The 26688-nt window shown below is 42.2% G+C and overlaps 1 protein-coding gene across 8 annotated transcripts in view; it reads right to left on the reverse strand.

Annotated features, from left to right (window-relative positions):
• adgb (androglobin) overlaps window positions 1-26688 on the reverse strand; it is a 111593-nt gene that overhangs the window by 77288 nt on the left and 7617 nt on the right. For 7 of the 8 annotated variants that reach the window (XM_062977688.1, XM_062977671.1, XM_008122981.3 and 4 more), the window contains exons 2-6: window positions 15155-15326; window positions 14316-14408; window positions 8209-8280; window positions 2128-2337; window positions 710-849 (exon numbers count right to left, since the gene is read on the reverse strand). In XM_062977688.1, the coding sequence (XP_062833758.1) occupies window positions 710-849; window positions 2128-2337; window positions 8209-8280; window positions 14316-14408; window positions 15155-15326 (687 nt within the window). The remainder of the gene's footprint in view (window positions 1-709; window positions 850-2127; window positions 2338-8208; window positions 8281-14315; window positions 14409-15154; window positions 15327-26688) is intronic. The other variant, XM_062977689.1, reaches the window with a different exon arrangement.

Genomic DNA, 26688 nt, shown 5'->3' on the forward strand with positions numbered 1-26688 from the left:
ACCAGTTCATTAATTCCTAATAAATAAGAATCCAGTCAATGTATTTCATCTAGCTTTCTTACTGTTAGTCTCGTGCATTTGTATGGAATCGCTATCCATTCCTGTTTGTCCCATTCATATGGCCCGTTTCCATTTCCATCTGCCGCTTCCGAAAACGGGTGCCTATACAAATGAGCTTTTCCGCTCAAGGTCAGAAAAAAACAAAGATTTTCGGACCTTGGACTGCAAAGAGCCAGGGCCTGCGAGTGCCTGTAGGCCCTACCAGCCAGGACCTACATCGGAGCACGCTGCATGCCCGGCTGTAGGTTCTGTCAGACCCTGACAGCTGTGCCTACGAGCATCGAGCACTTTGCTGTAGTCCCTGCCAGCCAGAGCTACATCCAAGTGGACCCGGCACCCAGCACTTGGCTGTAGGTAGTGCCAGCCAGGACCTACATCTGAGCAAGCCCAGCACTCGACTGTAGGCCCTGGTTGGCAGAGCCCACAGCCGGCGTGTTGAAAATCAGCCGAGCAAACAGAAACCGTTCTCCCCTTTCTTTGTTTAGCTGCTGTTTCTCTTCTGGAGGGGGCTGTACCGTTCTGTGCCATCTGAATGGATGGAATGATACGAAAACACAGAATAAACAGATGAAATGGTATCCAGGCCCATGACTACTAATTGTTCTATTTTGATCTCAAAATTGACCGATAGGAAGCACAGAAAACATACTCATTGTTTGCTAGTTTAATGATGGCTTTGGATAATATGATTGGCCAAAGTTCGAGTTCACATGTTGTTGTTGGAAGCAACATGCAATTGTCTTCGCTGAAAGGTATACTGTCATCTACAATGATTTTTCTCCAGCATCCCTATAAAGGATAGAGAAAGTAAATTGTATGTTATCATGCAGTGTTATCAGACGATGCTATTGAACAACTATCAAGGAAGGGAAGTGAGCCTGTGTTGTTATCAAATGTACTGAAGGTTAGCAGAAAGTAGAGTTGGGCTGGAGACAGATGCTGCAAAGCAATTATGTGGGATGTTTCCAAGGATATTAGTGAAAACTGTTAAGAGCACTGACGTGAGCCAATGATCAGGTCACTTTCCTAGCTATTCTCCACTTTCGGCTGTGTTGATGGCTGCACTATGAAACACCAAGCATCTCATGTCTCTCTTGTCATTTTTGCTCCTTCTACACTGCCATATAAAATCCAGATTATCTGCTTTGAACTGGATTATATAGCACTGTAGACTCATATAATCAAATTAAAAACAGATAATGTGGATTATCTGATTTGATAATCTAGACTATATGACAGTGTAGAAGGAGCCTCTGAGGTACATCCTTCATTAGCGCATAAAACACTAATGGAGTTTATGCACACTGCTTCTTTGTGAAAAATGAATCTACGATGCAAGCTTATTTCACTAACTTTGACATAACAATTAAAGAGAGAAAAAGCTGTCCATTTTTAAACATTTAAATGAGATCCCAAACAAAAAAACTCTGGAGAAAGTTTGAAATGTCTACTGCTATATCACTGTTGTGTGTTTCAAGTCATTTCCAAACTACGGCAACTCTTAAGGTGAACCATGCCTTTGCCTTGCTCTAAACTGAGAAAGTAACTTGCCTAAGAGGAATCATATTACGTACAAAAACAAAATGGAAGATTTGTACAGTGACACTCAAATTTTGCGTTTCTTACTATTATTAGTATTTAGAGGTTAAGGTAAAGGTAAAAGTTTCCTCTGATGTTAAGTCCGGTCATGTCTGATTCTGGGGGTTGGTGCTCATCTCCATTTCTAAGCAAAAGAGCCGGCGTTGTCCGTAGACACCTCCAAGGTCATGTGGCTGGCATGACTGCATGGAGCACCGTTACCTTCCCGCCAGAACGGTACCTATTGATCTACTCACATTGGCATGTTTTCGAACTGCTAGGTTGGCAGAAGCTGGAGCAACAGCGGGCGCTCACTCCGCTCCCGGGATTTGAACCTGGGACCTTTCGGTCTGCAAGTTCAGCAGCTCAGTGCTTTAACACACTTCACCACCGGGGCTCAGAGGTTACATACATGCAAATTCATGTCCTGTATAGTTTATTAAATATTTTATACAAAGTTAATGTGTAATATAAAAACATAATACTTACCATCCAGTACAATTTTACAACATATTTTCCATAAGTATTGTACAATGGCATATGTCCCTTGATAGCTTTACATAATGCATAAATATGTTCCCATGGCTTCCACAAAAGCACAGGCACTTCATTGGTGTTAGCTTTAGCCTCGGGACTTAAAGCTGCTGCATTATATATTTTCCAAACTGCATAGATCTCACTTATTATCCATCGCATCAGCTGAAGCCAGTATGTTGTTGCAGAAAAAAATAATTAAAATAAAAGTTAGTTAAGCTTCGTTCTGTACACATTCCAATTCTTCTTCATTATACAATGCATAATGATAATTATTCTATATGTACAAAGAGTAACTAATTAAGGGCTATAGAGGATGTCAAACAGAGAGCAATTTGTATCTAATCTTCAAAATCTAAATATGAGTGAACTAGGTATAAAACACATTTCAAAGGAATCAAAGCTATCTGTTCCAAAGAATAAATAAACCACAATAAGGAGCAACTCATTTCTTTCATTATAACCTAAATCAGAATAATATAACATTTAAAGAGGGTTATTAAGCATGATATAAATCTTGATTGTGTGTGAAATTATGCATTGACTTTTATATGCTTCAAATTTTAAGTTTTATATGCTCCATATAATGCCATACTTGAACCAAGCAGTGCATTTTGTTTATTACTGATCATTTTCAGCTTTGAAAAGTTTTGAGCTACAGCAGGTCCTTGGTAATGGTATCGACTGGGGTTTTGTTTCAGGACCCACGTTGAATACCGTAATCCATGGAAATCCCATTATACACAATGGCATCATATAATGGTGTCCCTTATATAAAATAGTAAGCTGTGCCTTTTGGATTTTTTTTAAAGGAGGGAAGAGATTTTCAAGCTGTGGATGGTTGAATCCCTGGATACAGAATCCCTGGATACTGAGAGTCAACTACATGTGTATGATATTTGTTAATTTACAGAAATGCATTCTTCCAATATAACCATTATTCTCACAAATGACTATGGCTGAATTGTAATGAATATTGAATATGTTGAATGTAATGAAGTTGAATATTCTATTGTTTATAGCAATATGATGTTTACTAAGCTACGATACAGTATAATGGTTTGAAACTTTTATCAACCCATGTCAATGGTTCATGGGCGTCTTCTCTGTTTAATACCAAAGTCTGCAATTTTATATGAACGCTAACACAGTGTGACTATGCAGACATGAAAGAAGATAGCCATATTTAAATATGTGAAAGGATGTCATAAGGAAGGGGGAAGGGGCATGTTTTCTGCTGCCCTGAGACTAGGACTTGGAGAAATGAGTTCAAATTACAGGAGATGAGATTTCAATTGAACATTAGGAAGAACTTCCTGACTACAAGAGATGTTCAACAGCAAAATGCTCTGCCTTGGAGTGTGGTGGAAGCTCCTCCTTTGGAGGCTTTTAAGCAGCTGGATGGCCATCTGTCAGGGATGCTTTGATTGTGCTTTTCCTGCATGGCAGTGGATTGGACTGCATGTATTCCCTGTAGGTCCACTCCGTCATTGATGCTTATACATTGAATTGATTTACTTGAAGAACTTGCTACATTGGAAAATTGTCTATTCTGTTGTCTGTACCTTCACAAACTACCACCCGAGGAAGACTCTACACCAGGGGTCCTCAAACTTTTGAAGTGGAGGGCCAATTCATGGTCCCTCAGATTGCTGAGGGGCCGAATTATCATTTGGGGGAAAAACGAACAAATTCCTATGCTCACAGCACATGTCTTATTTATAGTGCAAACCCCCCCCCCCAACATTTATTTATTTATTTACTACATTTATACCCCACCCTCTCTCATCCCGAAGGGGACTCAGAGCGGCTTAAAAGATGTATGTACATACAATATATTATATTATTAGCATTGCACAATATTAGCATTATATATTACTATATTGTACTATACCATTATACCATAATATTATTAGTAACATTACATTTAATATATAATTAATATTATTATATTATATAATATTATTATATTGTATTATTATTATTAGCCGCCCTGAGTCCCCTATTGGGTGAGAAGGGCAGGGTAGAAATACTGTAATAAATAAATAAATATTATATTGTATTACATTATAATATTATTATCAATATTATATGTATACACAATATATTATATTATTACCATATCATTCATTTACAATATTTCATTTACAATATTAGTACATGAAAGAACAATACAATATTTAAAAATAAAAATAATTTTAACCAACATACTGTAAACTTATCAGGATTTCAGTGGGAAGTGTGGGCCTGCTTCTGGCCAGTGAGATAATCAAGTAGGATTGTTGTTGTTGTGCCTTCAAGTCATTTCAGACTTTGGGTGAGCCTAAGTCTAACACTGAGGGTGAGGGCCAGGTAAATGGCCTTGGAGGGCCGCATCCGGCCCACGGGCCTTAGTTTGGGGACCCCTGCTCTACACAGTCGAAACCGGTTGTGGATGGTTATAAACTTTGGATTTGTTTAAAATTTTGGATTCAAAAAGGATTTACAAATTTGGACATATATGTTTGGATTTACAATCTGTGATTTACACAGTCCTCCATGTGGAACATGAACTCTGGATGTCATTGAACTCAAAAACCTTGCGCATAAGAGTTAAGCTTTCTATGAGTATGTGTATATGTAACACATTGATTATATTCTTTTGGATTCTGCTTTAGGAATTCTTGCCTTTCCTATATAAGGATGATTTTGGTTTAAAGAAGTGTATTTTGAATCATTTAGTATATTTTGAACCTCTACAATCCTTGTCAGCACAATGAATGTTCTATGAATATAGCATATATATGAAAAACGGTCTTATATTATTGGATTATATTTCTGTTTATAGTGGCCTCTTGCTCACTTGAAACACCTCTTGGCACACAGCATGGCCGATTTTCTAAACCTACATTTATAGAGCACTGTGGCCTTGAAGATTATGCAATGCAAAAGGCTGCTTCTCCAAGCAATCTACAACACTTGAAGCCTGGTGTTGCAGACTGCTTGGAAAGGCAGCCTTCCCTCCCAACAATGACAACTTATTTATTTATTTATTTATTTATCACACTTATATCCCGCCCTTCTCACCCAAAGGGACTCGGGGCGGCTTACAACAGTGGCAACCATTAGATGCCCATACAAATCAATATAAAACAGCACATAAAACAGTTAAAACTATAAAAATACATTGTAAATTAAAATATACATTTCAAACATAAAATCAGATCTGTTCATCCTCATGCTTTGTCCATAGTTCGGTCTGTGTCATCTTCGCCATTTATTGATTAAAAGCCTGGGCACATAGCCATGTTTTTAGGGCTTTTCTGAAGCCCAACAGGGTTGGGATTTGACACATCTCTCTTGGGAGGGTGTTCCACAGCCGGGGAGCCACCACCGAGAAGGCCCTGTCCCTCGTTCCCACCAGCCGCGCCTCCGATACAGGTGGGACCGAGAGCTGGGCCTCTCCAGATGATCTCAGAGATCTTGCTGGCCCATAGGAGGAGATACGTTCGGACAAGTAGATGGGGCTGGAACCGTTTAGGGCTTTATAGGTCAAAACCAGCACTTTGAATTGGGCTCGGTAGCATATCGGCAGCCAGTGAAGCTGGTTTAACAAGGGGGTGGTGCGCTCCCTATAAGTCGCCCCAGTTATTAATCTGGCTGCCGCATGTTGTACTAATTGAAGCTTCCAGGCCATCTTCAAAGGCAACCCCATGTACAGGGCATTGCAGTAGTCCAAATGGGATGTAACCAGAGCGTGGACCACTGTGGCCAGGTCAGACCTCCCAAGGAACGGGCGCAGCTGGCGCACGTGTCTTAGTTGTGCAAATGCTCCCCTGGCCACCGCTGAAACCTGGGGCTTCAGGCTCAGCGATGAGTCCAGGAAAACACCCAGACTCAGGAAAACACCCAGAACACATTGAAAAGAATCCATCAAAATGGGACAAGCAGGTGCTCGTGTTACATCCCCGGAGACTGCCGTTAATATGGTGTCAAAGCCAGAGCGGATTGAAGCGACTTTGTCTGCAAAGAACCGAGCAAATGCTTCACAGCAGGCTGCCGAGTTGTCAGGGATCCCATCCACAGGGGCGGGATATAACAAACCTCTGACAACTCGAAACAGCTCTGCTGGACAGTTCTTTGCAGACGCAATATTAGCTGCAAAGAAAACATTTGCAGCATCTATTGCTGCAGCATAAGCCCTAAGATAGGAGCTCAGCCGTGTTCAGTTTGACCCACCTGGCTCTGAACGCCACACGTCCTCTAGTCCCCTCTTCTTTCACTTCATCACTGCCAGCTCCTCAGTAAACCAAGGAGATGGTTTAGCTCAGGTACTCGAGAGGGGACGTTCCGGAGCGATCATGTCTACTGCCCTGGCCACCTCCTTGTTCCAGAGAGTGACCAGAGCATCGACAGGGTCACCAGCCGAGGTGGCAGGGAATTCCCCAAGAGCCATGAGGAATCCATCCGGATCCATAAGTCTCCTGGGGCGGACCATCTTAATTGGTCCTCCACCCCTGCGGAAGTTGGGGGGCGCAGTGAGCCTAAATCTGATCAGGTGATGGTGAGTCCATGGCAAAGGAGCGATGGTGAGCTCCTCCACACCACCACCTTCCTCCCATCCCTGACAGAAAACCAAGTCAAGTGTGTGCCCAGCTCTGTGGGTAGGGCCAGATACAAGTTGGGACAGCCCCATGGTTGCCATGGCAGCCATAAAGTCCTGAGCCGCCCCGGAAAGAGTGGTCTCGGCATGGACATTGAAGTCCCCCAGCACAATAAGCCATTAAGACTCCACTGCCAGGCCTGAGACCACCCCCACTAGCTCAAGTAGGGAGACTGTAGTGCAGCGGGGTGGTCGGTACACTAACAGAATCTCTAAACTGTCCTGACTCCCTACCCTCAGAAGAACACATTCAAACGAGGTTGACTGCGGGATGGGGCATCTGGTCAGGGGGATGGACTCCTTATAGACCACTATAACCCCTCCTCCCCTTCCTCCAGATCTTGGTTGGTGCTGCACAGCATAACCTGTTGGACAAAGCTGGGTGAGATTAACACCCCCAGCCTTGTCCAACCAGGTCTCCGTTATGCACGCCAGGTCTGCCCGCTCACCCAGGATAAGATCCTGAATGATTGCTGTTTTTCTGTTGGTAGACCTGGCGTTCAGCAGCACCATCTTCAAATCGGAGGGCCCGCCGACCTGGACACCCAAATTTACTATGTCGGGAGACCGTTTTAAATCTACAAGAGCTCTCTTCCTGGCCCTAGGCCGAATTGAATTATGCCTCCCTTTCCCGTATCTCCCCCTCCCCCAAACTACTTCGATGGGGACCTCCCGGCCGTTAGGTGCACACCCTCTCCCCGCATGGTCTACCATAGTGATAAGTTCACCTTCCCACATACAGATCTTCTTGCCACTACCTCCTGCCCCACCTCCTAAGGTGTAATCCTAAGACTTTCCCTCCTTCCCTCTCCCTGCCCAGGAGATTCTCCAAGTAAATTGCTAACAGACCTCTGTAGCCCTCAGTCTTATCGTATAGATCTAAAGTGCGCTTGTGTTGAGGTAGATAGATATTATTCCCTTAGTCTTATCGTATAGATCTAAAGTGCACTTGTGCTGAGGTAGATAGATATTAATCTACCTCCTGGGAGGGGAGCCTAGGGCGAGGGATTATGATGGGGTTACAGTTGGGAGTAGTGGTGTACTCAGGTTAAAGTCCTATGTTGTTAATTTCTATTACCACAATCCCCAGTAATGTGCTCCAGTACTTCAATTTAACTGTTTTCCTATGGTGGCAATCTTGGGCTCTATCTACACACTATTTTCACAAAATAAAATTTCATCTGCATAAAAATGGCTACATTTTAAAGTTGAGAAATATTTTAATCTATTCCTCTCTCTGTGCTGACTCCCTGACTCCCTGACTCTGTCGATAGAAGGGCTATTCCTGTGTTCGTATGAAACGTACTCTGAAAAAAAATAACACATGTGTTTTTCCATTCAGCCACATAACAAACCTGACTTATCTCTTGCTAAACAAGCTATTATTCACGTACCTCACTGTTCATTAAATGTTCATTGGGTGAAAAGAGATCAAACCAAGTTTCATTTTTTACGATCACAGGCACCTGAGAGAAATTAATTATGTTCAGTAAAATACTTAAAATATTTCTATACTATCCAGTATTCTTATTCATTTTAAAATTTAAATGTATTTATTTGTTTAAACGTTTTCCTAAATATTTAGGTTTTCAGTCTCACTAAAAGAAGTTAACATTGCAATACCAACAAAAAGTACACTAAACTAAAACGCACCAACTAAATAAAAACAGAGAAAACCACAAAGCACTTTAAAACAATAATGAATTCACGATCTTGGTGAAGAGATATAAAGGCTGTCAGTACCAGGTTTGTACCACTGTTCTCAAAGAAGATCTTGCAACTATTCAGCTATAACAACAGAAATGACTTTGCCTCTCTTTGTTATCAAAATCTCCTTTTGATCCTTAGGACCATCTAAACAGGCCACTTATGTCAATGCTGATTCAGAGTGATGAATAAGAAGAGGCCCAATTGTCCACACTGCCACAAAGTGCAGCCGAGTTTTGGGGAAGCTCCAGAGCATCCCACATCTTTTTAAATTGTAGGACAACATTGCATTAAGTGGCCTTAGTGGATACTAGGGCATCATGTGGTCCATTCACCTTTTCCCCGATTCATTTGAATTGTGTAGATGGGCCCTTCCTCTGATTTACAGAAGCCATTTATCACCACTAACAAATTGCTCTTGAAGGTATCACTGCCAAACTATTCTCTGGACATAATCCAGAAAGTGACCTTTTGGGCTGGAACTGACCTATTTGTTTGTAACTAGAATTATCTTAAGATCTTTTCCTTCCATCTCTTCTCCACTGGCCAACACATATTTGGTGCTTCAAATGTTAGATTTCTTTCTGGGTATATTTGAGCTGGTGATTCCAAAAATGGCACCAGGTTTCCCCTATCAGCACTAGTTTTTGAGATAGAGAACATATGCCATATACCAGTTGCCATCTGCTCACCATAAAAAACTGTAATAACCATATCTTAAATACAAAGGTAATACTTTTTTAAAAAGTATTTGTTATAGTTGAAGTTCCAAATATCTTTTTTAAGGTGGGGTGGGGGGGGGGGAAGGAAATGTAGTTGATTGACAGGAAAAACACAATGGCTGAAGGAACATGCTTTGAGAACAAGAGGAGAGAGCCTTGGTCTGATGGCTGAGAAAGAGGTCCAGTTTTATGGTTATGAATAGCTTCTGAAAGGCACATAAGAGATGCATATTGCCCGGTTCCACGCGCCTCCAAAGCCTACATGTTTTGGTGGCCGGGGGTTCCAGGCCTTCTTCATGGAGGAGAGGACAAAGGTCTCAATGGCTGTCTGATAAATAGGGTTTAGCTCTTCCATGTTGAGGACAGTCTGAGTCCCAAGCAGGGCCGGCCGGAGATATTTTTCAATGTTAAGCGGGGGTGCTGAAAAGCGCCCCCGCCACCGGCCCCGCCTCCTGCGCCCTGGCCCCGCCCAGCGTGCCCTGGCCCCGCCTCCCATGCTGCGTGGGAGGCGGGGCCAGGGCGAATAGCTTGGGAGGCAGGGCCAGAGTTGGCCCCGCCTCCCACGCTATTCGCCCTGGTCCATCTGGCCTTTTCTAGCTGGCCAGACTGCAGCGGAGGTCCCTCCAGGCCGCAATCGCGGCCTGGAGAGACCTCCGCTGCAGTCTGGCCAGCTAGAAAAGGCCAGACGGGCCAGGGCGAATAGCGTGGGAGGCAGGGCCAACTCTGGCCCCGCCTCCCACACTATTCGCCCTGGCCCCGCCTCCCACGCAGCGTGGGAGGCGGGGCCAGGGCACGCTGGGCGGGAGGGCAGGGCACCGCCCTGACGGTGCCCCACCTTGCGCCCAGTTCACTCTGGCCTTGTGGCAGCTGGCCGGACAAGCCTTGTGGGCCCTGGCCTGGCTGGCCTTGCCCGGCCGGCTGCCGGCTGGGTAAGGCCAGCCAGGCCACAAGGCTTGCCCGGCCAGCTGCCACAAGGCCAGGGTGCACTGGGCGTGAGGCGGGGCACCGTCAGGGCGGTGCCCCGCCCTCCTTCCCAGCGTGCCCTGGCCCCGCCTCCCACGCTGCGTGGGAGGCAGGGCCAGGGCGAATAGCGTGGGAGGCGGGGCCAGAGTTGGCCCCGCCTCCCACGCTATTCGCCCTGGCCCGTCTGGCCTTTTCTAGTTGGCCCCGCCTCCCACTCAGCCTGACCGCGCGCCCCCGGACCTGCGCCCGAGGCGGAGGCCTCACGTGGCCTCTATAGTGGGGCCGGCCCTGGTCCCAAGCGACAAGTAATAGACCTCTTCATCTAAGTTGGCTTCATCAAAAGATGCATCTCTGTCACTGTCGTCTTCCGGCAGATTCAGGTGGGGCACCAAGACGGTCATCATCTCTCATAGCGTCAGCCCAAAGCAAAGGTGTCTGCTCGTTCTGTGACGCCGCCGCACTGGCCTCCTCCAGGGCTTCTTTGGGCATCCAGGGCTCAGTACCAATGTAAATGGTCTTCAGGTCATTCACTGTCATATTTCCATCCAGAGGCAGTGAAACACCCATGTCACAAATTTTTATTGACTCAAAGTCACACTTAATGACAACATTAGAGGATTTGTTGTTACCATGAGCCATTTCTTCTTTTTTTAAATAAATTTTTTATTGAAGAAGTAAAATAGTTTTTTCTATATTAAAAGTGGGGAAATGGAAAAAGAGTTGGGTATACTCCAAAAGTGGAGTAGTAAAAGAAAAAAAAGTGAAAAAAGGTGAGAAAAGGTGCAAAAGGCAGCAAGTAAAGAAAAAAAAAAGTAGAATTCACTTCCAATCTTCTATGTGGATGTTTCTATTGTCATATTTTCCCATTATTGCTTTGCTGCTATCCCTTCTTCATATCTCTTCCTGCGGTGAACATATTTGGTTTCATTAGTTAATCTCTTCTGTCCACTTTATTTTTTCTTGTTTCATAGGTTGTATACATGCTGACCAGTCCATTGCATTTTCTTTCTGTGTGCCTTGAGTAATTTCGGCAGCCAGGCTTCTAACCGGAGCGAATTACAGGGCGCGTTCAACGCCTCTGTTTAAGGAGCTTCACTGGCTGCCATTTACTTTCCAGGCCCAATTCAAGGTGCAGGTTATCACCTACAAAGCCCTAAATGGTTTGGGACCCACCTACCTTAGAGACTGCATCTCCCTCTATGAACCCACACGTTCTCTTCGCTCGTCGGGGGAGGCCCTTCTCTCGCTCCCACCACCCTCACAGTCATGGTTGGTGGGGACGAGAGAGAGGGCCTTCTCCGTCGTGGCCCCCGGCTTTGGAACTCTCTACCTAGCGAGATCAGGCAGGCCCCTACCCTCCTCTCCTTCCGGAAGAGCTTAAAAACCTGGCTGTTTCAAAAGGCCTTCGATGTTTAGTTGTTGCTGGATTGATCTATCTGTCCATTCCATAATAGTCCCATTGTTGTTGTCTTGCCATTTTATACCGCACTTTATTGTCCAACTGTGAAATTTCCTTTTCCCATTTCGTATCACTCTGCATTTCGCCTGGGATCTACGAATTAGTCTCCTGTTTTTAACACTGTATCCTGCTGTTGATTTTAATGATTGTTTTTATTGATGTTGATGTTTTTTACTGGGATAATTGTTTTATTGCTTTGTTACTGTTTTGTTTGTTTTATCGGGCCTGGCCCCATGTAAGCCGCCCCAAGTCCCTTCGGGGAGATGGGGCGGGGTATAAAAATAAAGTTGTTATTATTATTATTATTATTATTATTATTATTATTATTATTATTATTATTATTATTATTTCCTGAGTTATTATGTCCATTTTCATTATATCTGTCACTTTCAACATCCATTGGTCCACTGATGGCAATTCTTTTGATTTTTTGCTGTTGCTATCCATTTCCTTTTGTTTTTGAGATATATCTTTTTCCATATCCTGCTTCAGTTTCTTATAGAACTCTTTCACTTTATCTTCTGCAGTCAGGCCAAAGTGTGTTAGCTCATCTTGCGGGACTTTGTTCTATTCTTGTTGGGTTTCTGGCTTTTTATTCGTTTCTAATTTCTTGTGTTCTTTTTCCATTTTGTTTTTCTTGTTGAAGCATGTTCATCTCATGTTTTAATATTAATAATTCTCCTCTGATTTCTCTCTTCAAACTACTTATTTTCTCTTGGATTAATTTTGGTGTATATCCTACCGTGTTTCCCTGAAAATAAGGCAGTGTCTTATATTAATTTTTGCTCCCAAAGATGTGCTAGGTCTTATTTTCAGGGGATGTCTTATTTTTCCATGAAGAATTCATATTTATTGTTGAACAAAAAAATGAACAATTATTATATACTGTGCAGTAGTTGTCATCACAAACCAGCATAACCAGATAAACCGTGAATCCTATCCAGAATTTCTTGTTACTAGCAATATTTCCATATACAACACTCTATGGTATATACATTTACCGATCCTGCATGCTCTGGTTCATTGGGCATGTTTCCAAACAAAAACTTTGCTAGGTCTTACTTTCAGGGGAGGCCTTATATTTAGCAATTCAGCAAAACCTTTACTAGGTCTTATTTTCTGGGGATGTCTTATTTTAGGGGAAACAGGGTATTTCTCAGAGATCTTCTGTAACTCCATCATTTTTTCTTATTATGGGGTTGCCCCTTTCCTTAATTGATTAACTGTTGTTTTGGTTGTTGCAGTCGCTGCTTGAATTTTAGGTTTGTTTCAATTTGCCTGATCTATTCAATTCAGGTCTTTTCTTTTTCTACCTTTGTCTCTGTTCGTGCTCCCTAGTCTTTTTAGGTTTCTTCTTCCTTCACTTCTCCTTAAATTTTATTGGTTTATGGATTGCTCACTGTGTCTCTTCCTTGTTTTCACTTACTTAACTTCTTTCATTGCACTGGATGAATCTGTCTGCATCTGCTGGCTTTGGCTGGCTCTAGTTTCCTTCTGGTTCCTGCATCAGTTCCTGTTCTCTCTAGGAGCTGACATTTATTTTCTATGGCTTTTTCAGTTTGTTTAAAGAAGCCTCCGCTATAGTCTAAACATTACCTCCAAGGTCAGTTGTCTGTAATGGTGATTTATAGCTTTTTTACCTCCTTCTTCCTCTTGCCTTCTCTTCTCTTGGTTTTTGAGAAGCATTAGATCAGCATTAGGTCAATTAATCAGATTTTATTTTAGTTTATATTGTTCTAATTTGTTTATTTGTTTATTTACACTATTTATATTCCACCCTTCTCACCCTGAAAGGGACTCAGGGTGGATCACAATGTACACATACAGGGCAAACATTCAATGCCATATGAACATAGAGGCATAGACAGAGACAGACGCAGAGGCAATTTAACATTCTCCAGCTTCCTGAGGGGATGCTCGATTCCGGCCACAGGGGGAGCAACTGCTTCATCATCCACTGTGACATCTTGATGGATACTTCCTCATTCCAAATAGCTGTTGGACTATTTTTATGGTGTTGTAAATTAGTTAAATTAGCCTCCTCGCAAAGCGGTACCTAAATGCCTACTTGATAGATGAAACTATCTTTCGGTTACTTAGGTCAACAACGAGCAGGGGCTATTTTTTTTAATGGTAGAGTGCTCTCTCTGCCATGGGCTGGCCTCGAACTCATGACCTCTTGGTTATAGTGACTTATTGCAGCTGGCTACTTAACCAGCTGTGCCACAGCAGGATTGTTGGTAATCCAAATAATTCAAATTCTTAGATCCCTTGTCACTCTCTTTTCTCTCCTTCTCCTCTCTATAGGGGTAGCTTTCCTCACCCCACCGGATAGATTTTATTGGTTACTCACAATTTCATGTGTAGATTTCTCCTCTCCTTTTTTTCTATTTAAAATTAACACCGGCTAATCATTTCCCAGTGCTCCTTGGAGTTCCAGAGTGCATTGCTGCAACTTGCTTCCTCTATGGGCACCTTGTTTGGATCCTTTTGAGTCACTCCCTTGAGGGGAATGTCCTCTTCTGGACCTGGTCTGGTGCTCTGCGAGGTTTGCCATCTCCCTAGCATCAATCCATGTGGGAGAGGGAACTAATGCTCTACCCAGCCACTCTGCAACACTGGCACTTCTGAGAGCTCTTCTGTGCCTTACCTTATTGATTAATATTTCTTGTGGTCTCTTCCAGGAACTCACTTTTAAAGAAGAAGGAAGTTCAATTTTTCCTTCTGGATCCTCAAAGAAATGCTGTATAAAATATTAAATTATAAAAACAATAGATGTTTTATGTGCTGTTAAGCTGGTTTCAAATTAAGGTGACCCTGTAAATAATTATATAATTGATGCCTTGCACTAATGAAAGCCATTAAAATCAGTAAGTACTTAATCAATCATGACTTGCTTTTCCCAGATCTACTCGATCCAACACTATGTGCTTATCTAAGAAATTTAACTATATATATTTCAAGGACAAGCTGATTACTTTGCAAAATGGAAACTTCTGAATGCCAAAAATTTGAGAAAGATTGGGATTTATTTTGGACCTGCATACTCCAGATAGTTAGCCAGGTATTCACACTAGTATTCATTTCCCATTATAGTTTTGAAACATATCTGGGGAGAATCTTTCACCATTTAGGGAGGTTGCATAGTTCTGGTATCCACAACTGGTACAAGAACCAGCCAAAATGTGTGCAGTTCTTTTAAAAATTTGCCTAAACATTTTTAAATTACATGTAGATTATCCTAATATAAAACATAAAATAGACAAAGATACAAGTATAATTAATAATCAAGTGAAATAATCAAAATATCTAATTTTTACTAGCACATATATTCAAGAGTTACTGAAAATAATGAAAAAAATTCAACACGTGTGGATCATAAACATACTGTAGCACTATGCAACAAAAATGTATGAAACATTTCCAACTGATTGCTAGGTTCTATTGTTCTGTGTAAGATTAACTAATTAACTAATTAAGAAAACTTACTAGAAGAGGACTTCTTCCTGTTTTGTCTTTTTCCTTTCCACCTTTCCCTGCATCCCACTTTTCTATGTTGATATCAGCTTCATTCCACTCTGGCCAGATAGGAAATCTTCCCCTCCTTGTCTCAGCACCTGGAGGATTTACACTAGAGGCTGATCCAGAAAGATACCAAGGGCTGAAAGATAGCGAAAAAAGAAAAAGAACTTATATTCCTTCTGGAATTTTACATGACAACAAACTTACACATTTATTCTACTTGAAACTCCTTTACTGGTCATATGTATTATTTCTTTTTCATATGGAATATCATGTGAATGGAAAACAAACTCGGCCAAGAGCACAAAGTCCAACAAATTCCTCACTTGCCTTGCAGACAATTTTATGGTCCAGAGGTAGAGGAGACAACAAGGGGATCAGCAACTCTTGATCTAATCTTAACAAATGTGGAAGACCTGATCAATATAGTAGAAGTCGTCGGATCTTTAGGGGCAAGTGACCATGTGCTCCTGCAGTTTGTGATACAATGGAAGGCTGAAACTAAGACAAGTCAAACACGCATTCTGGACTTTAAGAGAGCTGACTTCCAAAAAATGAAGGAAATACTGAGCAGCATTCCATGGATGCCAATATTAAAAGACAAGGGAGTTAACGATGGATGGGAATTTTTTAAAAGTGAAATACTCAAGGCGCAAATGAAAACAGTGCCAACAAAGAAAAAAAATATGGCACATGCGAAGAAGCCAGAATGGATGTCCAAAGAACTTCTAACTGAGCTAAAACTCAAAAGTGACATGCACAAGAAGTGGAAAAGGGGAGAAATCACCAAAGAAGAATTCAAACGTATAGCCAACTCCTGTAGGGAAAAGGTTCGCAAGGCTAAAGCGCAAAATGAGCTCAGGCTTGCCAGGGACATTAAAAACAACAAAAAAGGCTTTTTTGCTTACGTTGGTAGAAAAAGGAAGAAAAAGGAGGCGATAGGGCCTCTGCGAGGAGAAGATGGGGTGATGGCAACAGGGGACAGGGAAAAGGCAGAACTGCTTAATACCTTCTTTGCCTCGGTCTTCTCACAAAAAGAAAGCCATCTTCAACCTCAGCAACATGAAATGGACGAAGGATTTGGGGAAATCCAACCCCAAATAGGGAAACAAGTTGTCCAGGAACACCTGGCCATTCTAAACGAATTCAAGTCGCCAGGGCCAGATCAACTACATCCAAGAGTACTGAAGGAACTAGCGGAAGTTATTTCAGAACCACTGGCGATCATATTTGAGAGTTCTTGGAGAACGAGAGAAGTCCCAGCAGATTGGAGGAGGGCAAATGTGGTCCCTATCTTCAAGAAGGGAAAAAAGAACGACCCAAACAATTACCGTCCGGTCAGCCTCACGTCGATACCAGGCAAGATTCTGGAAAAGATCATTAAGGAAGTGGTCTGCAAACACTTAGAAACAGATGCAGTCATTGCTAATAGTCAACACGGATTTACCAAAAACAAGTCATGCCAGACTAATCTGATCTCTTTTTTCGACAGAGTTACGAGTTGGGTCGATACAGGGAATGTCGTAGATGTAGCGTACCTGGATTTCAGTAAGGCCTTCGACAAAGTCCCTCACAACCTTCTGGCAAACAAACTAGTAAAATGTGGGCTAGACAAAACTACGGTTAGGTGGATCTGTAATTGGCTAAGCGAACGAACCCAAAGGGTGCTCACCAATGCGTCGTCTTCATCTTGGAAAGAAGTCACGAGTGGAGTGCCGCAGGGTTCTGTCCTGGGCCCGGTTCTGTTCAACATCTTTATTAATGACTTAGATGAAGGGTTAGAAGGCACGATCATCAAGTTTGCAGATGACACCAAACTGGGAGGGATAGCCAACACTCCAGAAGAAAGGAGCAGAATTCAAAACGATCTTGACAGACTAGAGAGATGGGCCGAAACTAACAAAATGAAGTTTAACAGAGACAAATGCAAGATACTTCACTTCGGCAGAAAAAATGGAAATCAAAGATACAGAATGGGGGACACCTGGCTAGACAGCAGTACATGTGAAAAAGATCTTGGAGTCCTTGTGGACAACAAGTTAAACATGAGCCAGCAATGTGATGCGGCTGCTAAGAAAGCCAACGGGATTTTGGCCTGCATCAATAGGGGAATAGCGTCTAGATCCAGGGAAGTCATGCTCCCCCTCTACTCTGCCTTGGTCAGACCACACCTGGAATACTGTGTCCAATTTTGGGCACCACAGTTGAAGGGAGATGTTGACAAGCTGGAGAGCGTCCAGAGGAGGGCAACTAAAATGATCAAAGGTCTGGAGAACAAGCCCTATGAGGAGAGGCTTAAAGAACTGGGCATGTTTAGCCTGCAGAAGAGAAGGCTGAGAGGAGACATGATAGCCATGTACAAATATGTGAGGGGAAGCCATAGGGAGGAGGAAGCAAGCTTGTTTTCTGCTGTCCTGCAGACTAGGACACGGAACAATGGCTTCAAACTACAGGAAAGGAGATTCCACCTGAACATCAGGAAGAACTTCCTCACTGTGAGGGCTGTTCGGCAGTGGAACTCTCTCCCCCAGACTGTGGTGGAGGCTCCTTCTTTGGAGGCTTTTAAACAGAGGCTGGATGGCCATCTGTCGGGGGTGTAGAATCATAGAATCATAGAATAGTAGAGTTGGAAGAGACCTCAAGGGCCATCTAGTCCAACCCCCCGCTAAGAAGCAGGAAATCGCATTCAAAGCACCCCCGACAGATGGCCATCCAGCCTCTGCTTAAAAGCCTCCAAAGAAGGAGCCTCCACCACGGCCCGGGGGAGAGAGTTCCACTGCCGAACAGCCCTCACAGTGAGGAAGTTCTTCCTGATGTTCAGGTGGAATCTCCTTTCCTGTAGTTTGAAGCCATTGTTCCGTGTCCTAGTCTGCAGGGCAGCAGAAAATAAGCTTGCTCCCTCCTCCCTATGACTTCCCCTCACATATTTGTACATGGCTATCATGTCTCCTCTCAGCCTTCTCTTCTGCAGGCTAAACATGCCCAGCTCTTTAAGCCTCTCCTCATAGGGCTTGTTCTCCAGACCCTTAATCATTTTAGTTGCCCTCCTCTGGACGCTTTCCAGCTTGTCAGCATCTCCCTTCATCTGCGGTGCCCAAAACTGGACACAGTATTCCAGGTGTGGTCTGACCAAGGCAGAATAGAGGGGGAGCATGACTTCCCTGGATCTAGACGTTATTCCCCTATTGATGCAGGCCAAAATCCCATTGGCTTTTTTAGCTGCCGCATCACATTGTAGGCTCATGTTTAACTTGTTGTCCACGAGGACTCCAAGATCTTTTTCGCACACACTGCTGTCAAGCCAGGCGTCCCCCATTCTGTATCTTTGATTTCCATTTTTTCTGCCGAAGTGAAGTATCTTGCATTTGTCCCTGTTGAACAGGTGCTTTGAATGCGATTTCCTGCTTCTTGGCAGGGGGTTGGACTAGATGGCCCATGAGGTCTCTTCCAACTCTACTATTCTATGATTCTATAAATAGCATCTGTAAAAGTGAAAAGGAATGCTTTACTTCATGTGCCATGGCAGACTGGTATCTCTGCTATTTTCAGTGATATTAGCATCATTAGCATCATATTTTCTTATAATTAATTTACTCCGAAGTCATGAATAGTTATCAGTAGCACTATGAGAATGCAGGTCTACAAAATTTCTTTTTTAAAATCCTTAAGAAGAATAGAACAATAGGAATCTATTCCAAACTGGTCTAAAGAAGCATTAGTTTAGCTTGTGTTTCTATGCTAGATTTGGGCCAGGAATGCCAACTTTTCAAGAAACCAAGGACACTAAAGTCATAGGTGCACAAGACTAGATGGAAGTGAAGCCACAAATCACAGAAATTGCTCAGGAATCACTTTATACTGCCTTCTCCTGGCAAAACACAGTTCTGGAAAACTGCTCACATTTCAGACAGCCATGCTAAGACTGTTTTTACACTGTAGAATTAATAGTTTAGACACCACTTTAACTGCTTTGGCTCAATGCTATAGAATCCTAGAATTTAAAATTTTATGTCTTCCCTGTGCAATATTGCAGGTACTTCACCAAAGTGCAACTCCCCAGCACTGAGCCATTTATGTTAAAGTCAAACTGCATTAATTTTACAGTGTATAGATGCACCCTTAATCTAACAGTTGTACAAGAATAAACGAAAATTATGCCAAAAATTAACAGGAATCAGCCCTTAATTTCAGAATATGGCTGAAAATGCTAATTTTCCTCAGGAAACCATTCCAAATGGATACAAGGGGTGCTTTGAATGAGATTTCCTGCTTCTTGGAGGAGGGTTGGACTGGATGGCCCATGAGGTCTCTTCCAACTCTATGGTTCTATGATTCTAAGGAATTGGTTTCTACAGAATTTTTGTCACAGTTTGCATCACACCTCTCTTAAATTCTATGTCTCTGGTAGAATGGTAGATGTGTCTGTATCTCTTCTATCTTTTACAGAATATATACGTGATGTATAAATTAAATGGATAAAGTAATAAAATGTAAACTTGCAAAAATTACAAACAGACTATCTAACTGGAAGCAGAAGATGGAAAATCTCAATTATCTCTGCAAAACTGTAACTTTGGCTCCTGTTTATCCAGTGTTGATGGATACCTTTCAATTTGTGTAGTCTGAGGATGTGGACAGGATCCTTGGAGAGGTGAAGCTACCACATGTATTCTAGATCCTTGCCCTTCCTAGCTGTCTATCATCATGACAGAGGGCAAACAAATTGAAACTTAATCCGAACAAGACAGAGGTGCTCTTGCTCAGTTGGAAGGCAGACCAGGGAATAAGGATCCAGCCTGTGCTGGATGGGGTTACACTTCTCCTGAAAGTGCTGCAGCTTAGAGGTCTTCCGAGATTCGGCATTGAACCTGTAGGTATCGGCTGTGGCCAGGAGGACCTTTACACAATTAAAATTGTGCCCATTCCTTGAGAAGCCAGATTTGGCCATGGTGGTCAATGCCTTAGTTACATCATGTCTGGATTACTGTAACACACTCTATGTGGGACTGCCTCTATAGAGTGCTCAAAAACTTCATCCGGTCCAAAGAGCTGCAGCCAGGTTGCTCACTGGGGCGGGCTACAGGGAGCTGACAACCCCCCTGTAGCAGCAGCTCGACTGGCTGCCAGTCTGTTTCTGAGCACAATTCAAAGTGCTGATTATGACCTTTAAAGTCCTAGATGGATCTGGTCCAGGCCATTTGGTTGACCACATCTCCTTGTATGAACCTGCTCAGGCCCCAAGATCTTCAAGAGATACCTTTTTCTCAGTCCCACTTCCATCTCAAGCTCAGTTGGTGGGAACAAGAGAGTGGGCCTTCTCGGTGGCTGCCACTCGACTCTGGTGAGCACCCAACAATTAAAAATAAAAAATAGCCCCTGTTCGTTGGTGACCTAGCAACCCGAAAGATAGTTGCATCTATCAAGTAGGAAATTAAGGTACCATTATAAAGTGGGTGGGCTAATTTAACTAATTTACGACTCCATAAAAATCATCCAGCCACCGTTGGAATGAGGAAGTGCCGTCACAGTGGATGATGAAGCGGCTGCTCCCCCTGTGGCCAGAATCGAACATCTCCCTATTTTTCACCATGTTTCCTATTTTTAAAAGCAAGAAACCATCCAAAAACCTCCAGTCTAGAAAACAGATTTAGGCTGCAATCCTATAATAATAATAATAATAATAATAATAAAACTTTATTTATACCCCGCCACCATCTCCCCAATGGGGACTCGGGGCGGCTAACATGGGGCCATGCCCAGAGCAATACAACATAATAAAATATAAGAACAACATATCATAACACCATTTAAAATACAATAAATAATAATAAACAGAACATCAAGAAATCAAAAAAGAAAAAAAAAACAATAAATCAAGGGCAGGCCGCTTGAACACAAAGATAAAACCCGGAGTGAGAGGGACAGAGAAGTACTCCACTATGGGCAGGGACATTTGGAAGGGGTAATCTAGAGGATAGAAGTTCGGAGGGGAGTAATACGGAGATATATGACAGACATTACTCACCGAAAGCACAATGGAAGAGCCATGTTTTTAATTCTCTCCTAAAAGCTAACAGAGTGGGAGCTTGCCTTATTTCAGTGGGAAGTGAGTTCCACAATCGGGGGGCCACAGCAGAGAAGGCCCTCTCCCTTGTACTTACAAGGCGAGCCTGGGATATAGGCAATGGTAATAACAGGGCCTCTCCGGATGATCGCAAGGAACGGGCAGGTTTATGCACATCTACCTGGCATAAATGAACTACATATATAGAACTGAATTTTTAGCTCCTCAATAATTTACATAAAAGCAAAGATCAACCAACCAGGAGAGAAGAACTGCCTTTTTTGGCAAAGGGGAAAAATTTCCTGAAATGTGTATTTATAGATAGGGATGTCTCTTAATAGATGGGAACAAACTGCCATCAACCTCTTGGTTTTGTTATCTACAGTCAGCAGAAGCTAAAACTTAAATATTTTCTGACAGCTGAGGTCAGAAGGCTTAGCTGGTGGTTGCTGAAGTAAAAGAGAGATATACTGTCTGACATGACATTCTTTCAACTAGTGTTTTATAAAAACTTCATACAACTCCAAAAACGCAATGATATTACAGGCAGACATCAAATAACATAGTTTGCATCAATCAGTAAAACAATGTAGAAATAGTTAATGTCATTGGATTCTTGGTTGAATTATTTCTTTTTCTTTTTCATAATAGAAGGGAGCAATGCAATCTAACTGGTATGAAAGAAACTGGGCCTGGAAGCTGCTGTCTGATGAACTTGAAAGTGACAAATGGCATGGTCAGTCACATGTAATTACATTTTTGGCAGGTGGGGCTTCAGAAAGGGTAGATCAGCACTTAACTGTTGGCTGGTCTTCCGCTACCTTGCAGCGAAACAAAATACTTTTTATGGAAAGGACTGTACATTTGATTATTTGTGGATTTGACTTTTCTGGATTTGGTTATTTGTGCATTTGATTAAAATGCTCTCTTTAGGACTTTCTAGGCCCTCCAGTGTGAATCTATAGTCAAGTTCTGGCAATAGCTGACCACATAATGAAGAACCTAGGGGTTCCTAGAAGGAATCCCTCTCTGGCAGGAATATCTAGGTCCTATAGCATGACTCTATGATCAATGTCTGGCGAATTCTGGTTCTTCATTCTGACCACAGAAATAATCCCTCTCTGGGAGAAATTGAGTCATGCTATAGGACCTAGAGATTCCTAGAGATGTGTTCTCTCAGGTAAAATAAGTAGCAATCTTTTATTCTGAGTTTGTTACTTTCACAGGAGCCGTGTGCCCCTAAGTCCAGTGAAAATGGAGGGCTGACTATAGAGGCGTATCTCAGTTAATGTCAGTAGCATGAGCCCTGTTGTGTTTATTTTCTATTTTTAGGTAAGATGCTTGGATTGCCCATGTACTGTGTACAAAAGATTATGGGCCTTACGATGTATTTAACAACAGTTCTATATGCTTGCCATTGCGGCTGATGGGGAAATGCCATTTTCTCTTATTAGCTTGGAATTTTCTAATTTCGCTTGATAGATTAATGTCCAGCAGCAGAGGGAATTTACAACTGACAGAGACTGCAAGGTTATCCTCGCGAGAAAGTTGAAATGAAGGACGGATATTCCTGAGAAGTTATGTTTAAAGGACAAAGGAAGAAGAAACTCATATAAAGTTGTTTTGCTTATTGACAAATGAGATGGAAGCTTATGAAATATTGTTGTTAAACCTACACATATGCACTGTAGTTATTCACCCCATAGACCTAACAACATGTACTGTGATTAACTTTTTTTCTTAAACAAAGTTTCCAGAATACTGAGAACTTTTTTTCTCAGCTGCAATTTGCCTGTACATGACTGTTAACAAAGTTGATATTTTCTCGGCATTGCTTCATAAATGTAGGTAGCAGACACACAAAAGAACACAGAAAGAATAATAAGTTGCTGCACCACAAAAAGATGAGAAGTTCAATGTGTTCCAACATTTTTTTATTCAAATCTAACCACATAGTCAGGTGAAATGAAAGAACCAGTTCAGGTAAATCCTGCATAAGTAAACAAAAACATTTTGAAGGTTGTTTCCAAAATAATGTTTTTTTCTTCCACCAGGCTGCTATTTTTCTTATGGTTTCTATTCTGGTGACAAACTTATATGCTCAATGTGCCAGGGCTACCCAACCAGTAAGTCAGGTTTATTGGCTGCCTCTTTTCTGTTTTGCTGTTTCTGCAGGCTTAGTAATGCTGAAGGCTGCTGATGTTTATCTTGTCTGCTGTAGGCATGCACCCACAGTTGGAGTAGGATTGGTTAGAATGGAATTTTATTCTTTCCCAGCTCAAGCAGTGTTTTTTACATTGTTTACTGCACACATGCTACTGCAATTGGACACTGAAATAACATTGAGTAGCCAAGCATTCTATATATTATATCACACATACTTACTTAGGCGGTCCCTCGTAGTTCGAGGACGATAGTTTTCCATCTCTGGTGTCGTGGGGGTGTGTCCGTAGGTGGCTGAAGAGGCCTATTCTATGAATTAGTCTCCAGTGTTAATATTGTATGTTTTATGTTGATTTTAACAATTGTTTTTACTGTAATTGATGTTTTTATTGGATAACTGTTTTATTGCTGTGTTTTAATATTTGATTGTTTTATCGGGCAAGGCCCCATGTAAGCCACCCTGAGTCCCTTCGGAGAGATGAGGCGGCGTATAAAAATAAAGTTACTATTATTATTACTATTATTATTATTATTATTATTATTATTATTATTATTATTATTATTATTATTATTCTTGATCTGCATGTTCTACCACAGTGAGGACATCGGTTTCCAGGTGGAAGGCAGTCCCGGTCAGGATTGGCTTGATGGGCCTTCCTCTTGGCACGTTTCTCCCTTAAGCCCTCCATTTGTGCCTCTTCGAACTCCGTAGCACTGCTGGTCACAGCTGACCTCCAATTAGAGCGCTCAAGGGCCAGGGCTTCCCAGTTCTCAGTGTCTATGCCACAGTTTTTAAGGTTGGCTTTAAGCCCATCTTTAAATCTCTTTTCCTGCCCACTAACATTACGTTTCCTGTTCTTGAGTTGGGAGTAGAGTAGCTGCTTTTGGAGACAGTGAACGGGCATTCGGACAACGTGGCCAATCCAGCAGAGTTTATGGTGTACGAGCATCGCTTCAATGCTGGTGGTCTTTGCTTCCTCAAGCACGCTGACATTTGTCCGCCTGTCTTCCCAAGAGATTTGCAGGAATTTTCTGAGACAGCGCTGATGGAAACACTCCAGGAGTTGAGTGTGACATCTGTAGACGTTCCACGTTTCGTAGGCGTAGAGCAGGGTTGGGAGGACAATGGCTTTGTAAACAAGCACCTTGGTATCTCTACGGATGTTCCGATCATTAAACACTCTCTGCTTCATTCTGAAAAACGCTGCACTCACAGAGCTCAGGCGGTGTTGTATTTCAGTGCCGATGTTGACTTTTGTGGAGAGGTGGCTGCCAAGATAGCGGAAATGGTCAAAATTTTCTAATGTTACACCATTAAGTTGTATTCCTGACTTTGCAGAGGGGTTAGCTGATGCCTGTTGGAAGAGCACTTTGGTTTTCTCAATGTTCAATGAGAGGCCGAGCTTCTCGTATGCTTCTGCGAAGGTGTTTAGACTGGATTGTAGGTCTTCATCAGAGTGCGCACAGACTACGTTGTCATCGGCATATTGGAGTTCTATAACAGATTTTGTGGTGACCTTGGTTTTGGCTCTCAGTCTGCTGATGTTAAATAGCTTGCCATCTGTCCGATAAATGATTTCCACTCCGGTGGGAAGCTTCCCATCAACAAGGTGAAGTATCACGCAATGAAGATGGAAAATAAACTTGGAGCAATAACACATCCCTGCTTGACACCTGATTCAAATGAGTCACTTTGGGACCCGTTGCTGTCCAAGACAGCATGGAGGAGCCGCAGGATGTTCAAAATTTGTCAGGGCACCCGATTTTTTGGAGGATGGTCCAGAAAGCGCTGCGATTCACTGTGTCGAATGCTTTTGTAAGGTCAATGAATGCCATGTACAGAGGTTGATTTTGTTCCCTGCATTTTTCTTGCAGCTGTCGTGCAGTGAAGATCATGTCCACTGAAATAATACTGAGTAGCCAAGCATTCTAAATATTACATCACACATACACTCATATGTGTATGTTGTGATAACTTCTGGAAAATGCTCAGAAGACCATGGCATCACTAGCAACTAAAGACACACAATGGCCAAAGGCAATGTTGCATTTTCCAAAAATGGGGTGGGGACGAGACTATCATTATCTTGGCCTAACACATATGGATGGATCAGATTGTGGAACTGATGGCTCTTTGGCTCTACCTGAGCTACTCTTTGGAATTCCTCTTGGGTTCTTAGGTTCTTACCACCCATGCACTGATTTGACTGACTCACATCAAGCTGTAAGATTGTTATTTATAAGATTAAGTTTCTGTGCTACTAGAAAACAGCAGCATGGGTCATTTTCTAAGAAGACTGTCCATAAACACACCCTGACCACATGGATAGTTTTTCAAACAAGATTTCTTTTGCATAAAAAGAGATACGTATTCAAAATCCAAGAAATGGATTAGACAACTTTCTGATATAGCAAAATACTCAATTCCAATTAGCCTTAAAAGAGATGAGGCATGAAAGAAATGGAAAAAGGAACTGGCAAACTCCATTAACAGTAGAGATTGAGACAGTCATGTGACTCTGAATAAACACCAAAGCTATAGAGTCAAGCTATTCCTGAATGGACTAATTAAGTCTCAGAGGAATCCAGACTTATTTTTTAAAAAATAGCTTGTCATAAATGCTGATCCAGAAGTCCCTAGAAAACAGTGTATTGAACATATTTTTAGATATCGCTCTGAAGGTGGTGAAAATTCAAATCTCACCAAATCAAAGGTAGAACATAGGTCCAAACAAGCTGCTGCATTTATATTAGTACTATATCTCTCATAGGGTGCATGCAAAATGTGAAGAAGAGCATATCAGAATGCAATTATGCAAGCTATATATACAGGAGAATGTGCAGTTCCAGAATGTGATGCTGTAGGATTGAAAAATTATGTTGCAAGAACAATCCATACAGCTTAGTAATCTATTTCCAACTGTTGTCAGAGATCTATTGCTTGGAAGTCCATAGAAAGTTAAGTAAAAGTTTTTTCCCACACACCATGATGGCTGTGGAAATCTGGGAGATGTAGTCAAAAGTATAACGTTTCCAGGTTCTGCTTCATGTGAACTGAAACATGGAGACTTTCTCATTTATTTTTGTTTTATTGCATCTAAGAGGGTTATCCGGAAAGTAAGGTTACAAGATTTTTTAAAAATACAAATAATGAATATATTTTAGTAAAATGTACACGGATTATAGCGTAAGTATCACAGTATTTTTTTTCCACATAATCACCATTCAGTTCAATACATTTTGTCATTTGTGTCATAGAATCTCCCTCTACCTT

This window comes from Anolis carolinensis, chromosome 1, assembly GCF_035594765.1.
Source record: "Anolis carolinensis isolate JA03-04 chromosome 1, rAnoCar3.1.pri, whole genome shotgun sequence".
Lineage (NCBI taxonomy): Eukaryota > Metazoa > Chordata > Lepidosauria > Squamata > Dactyloidae > Anolis > Anolis carolinensis.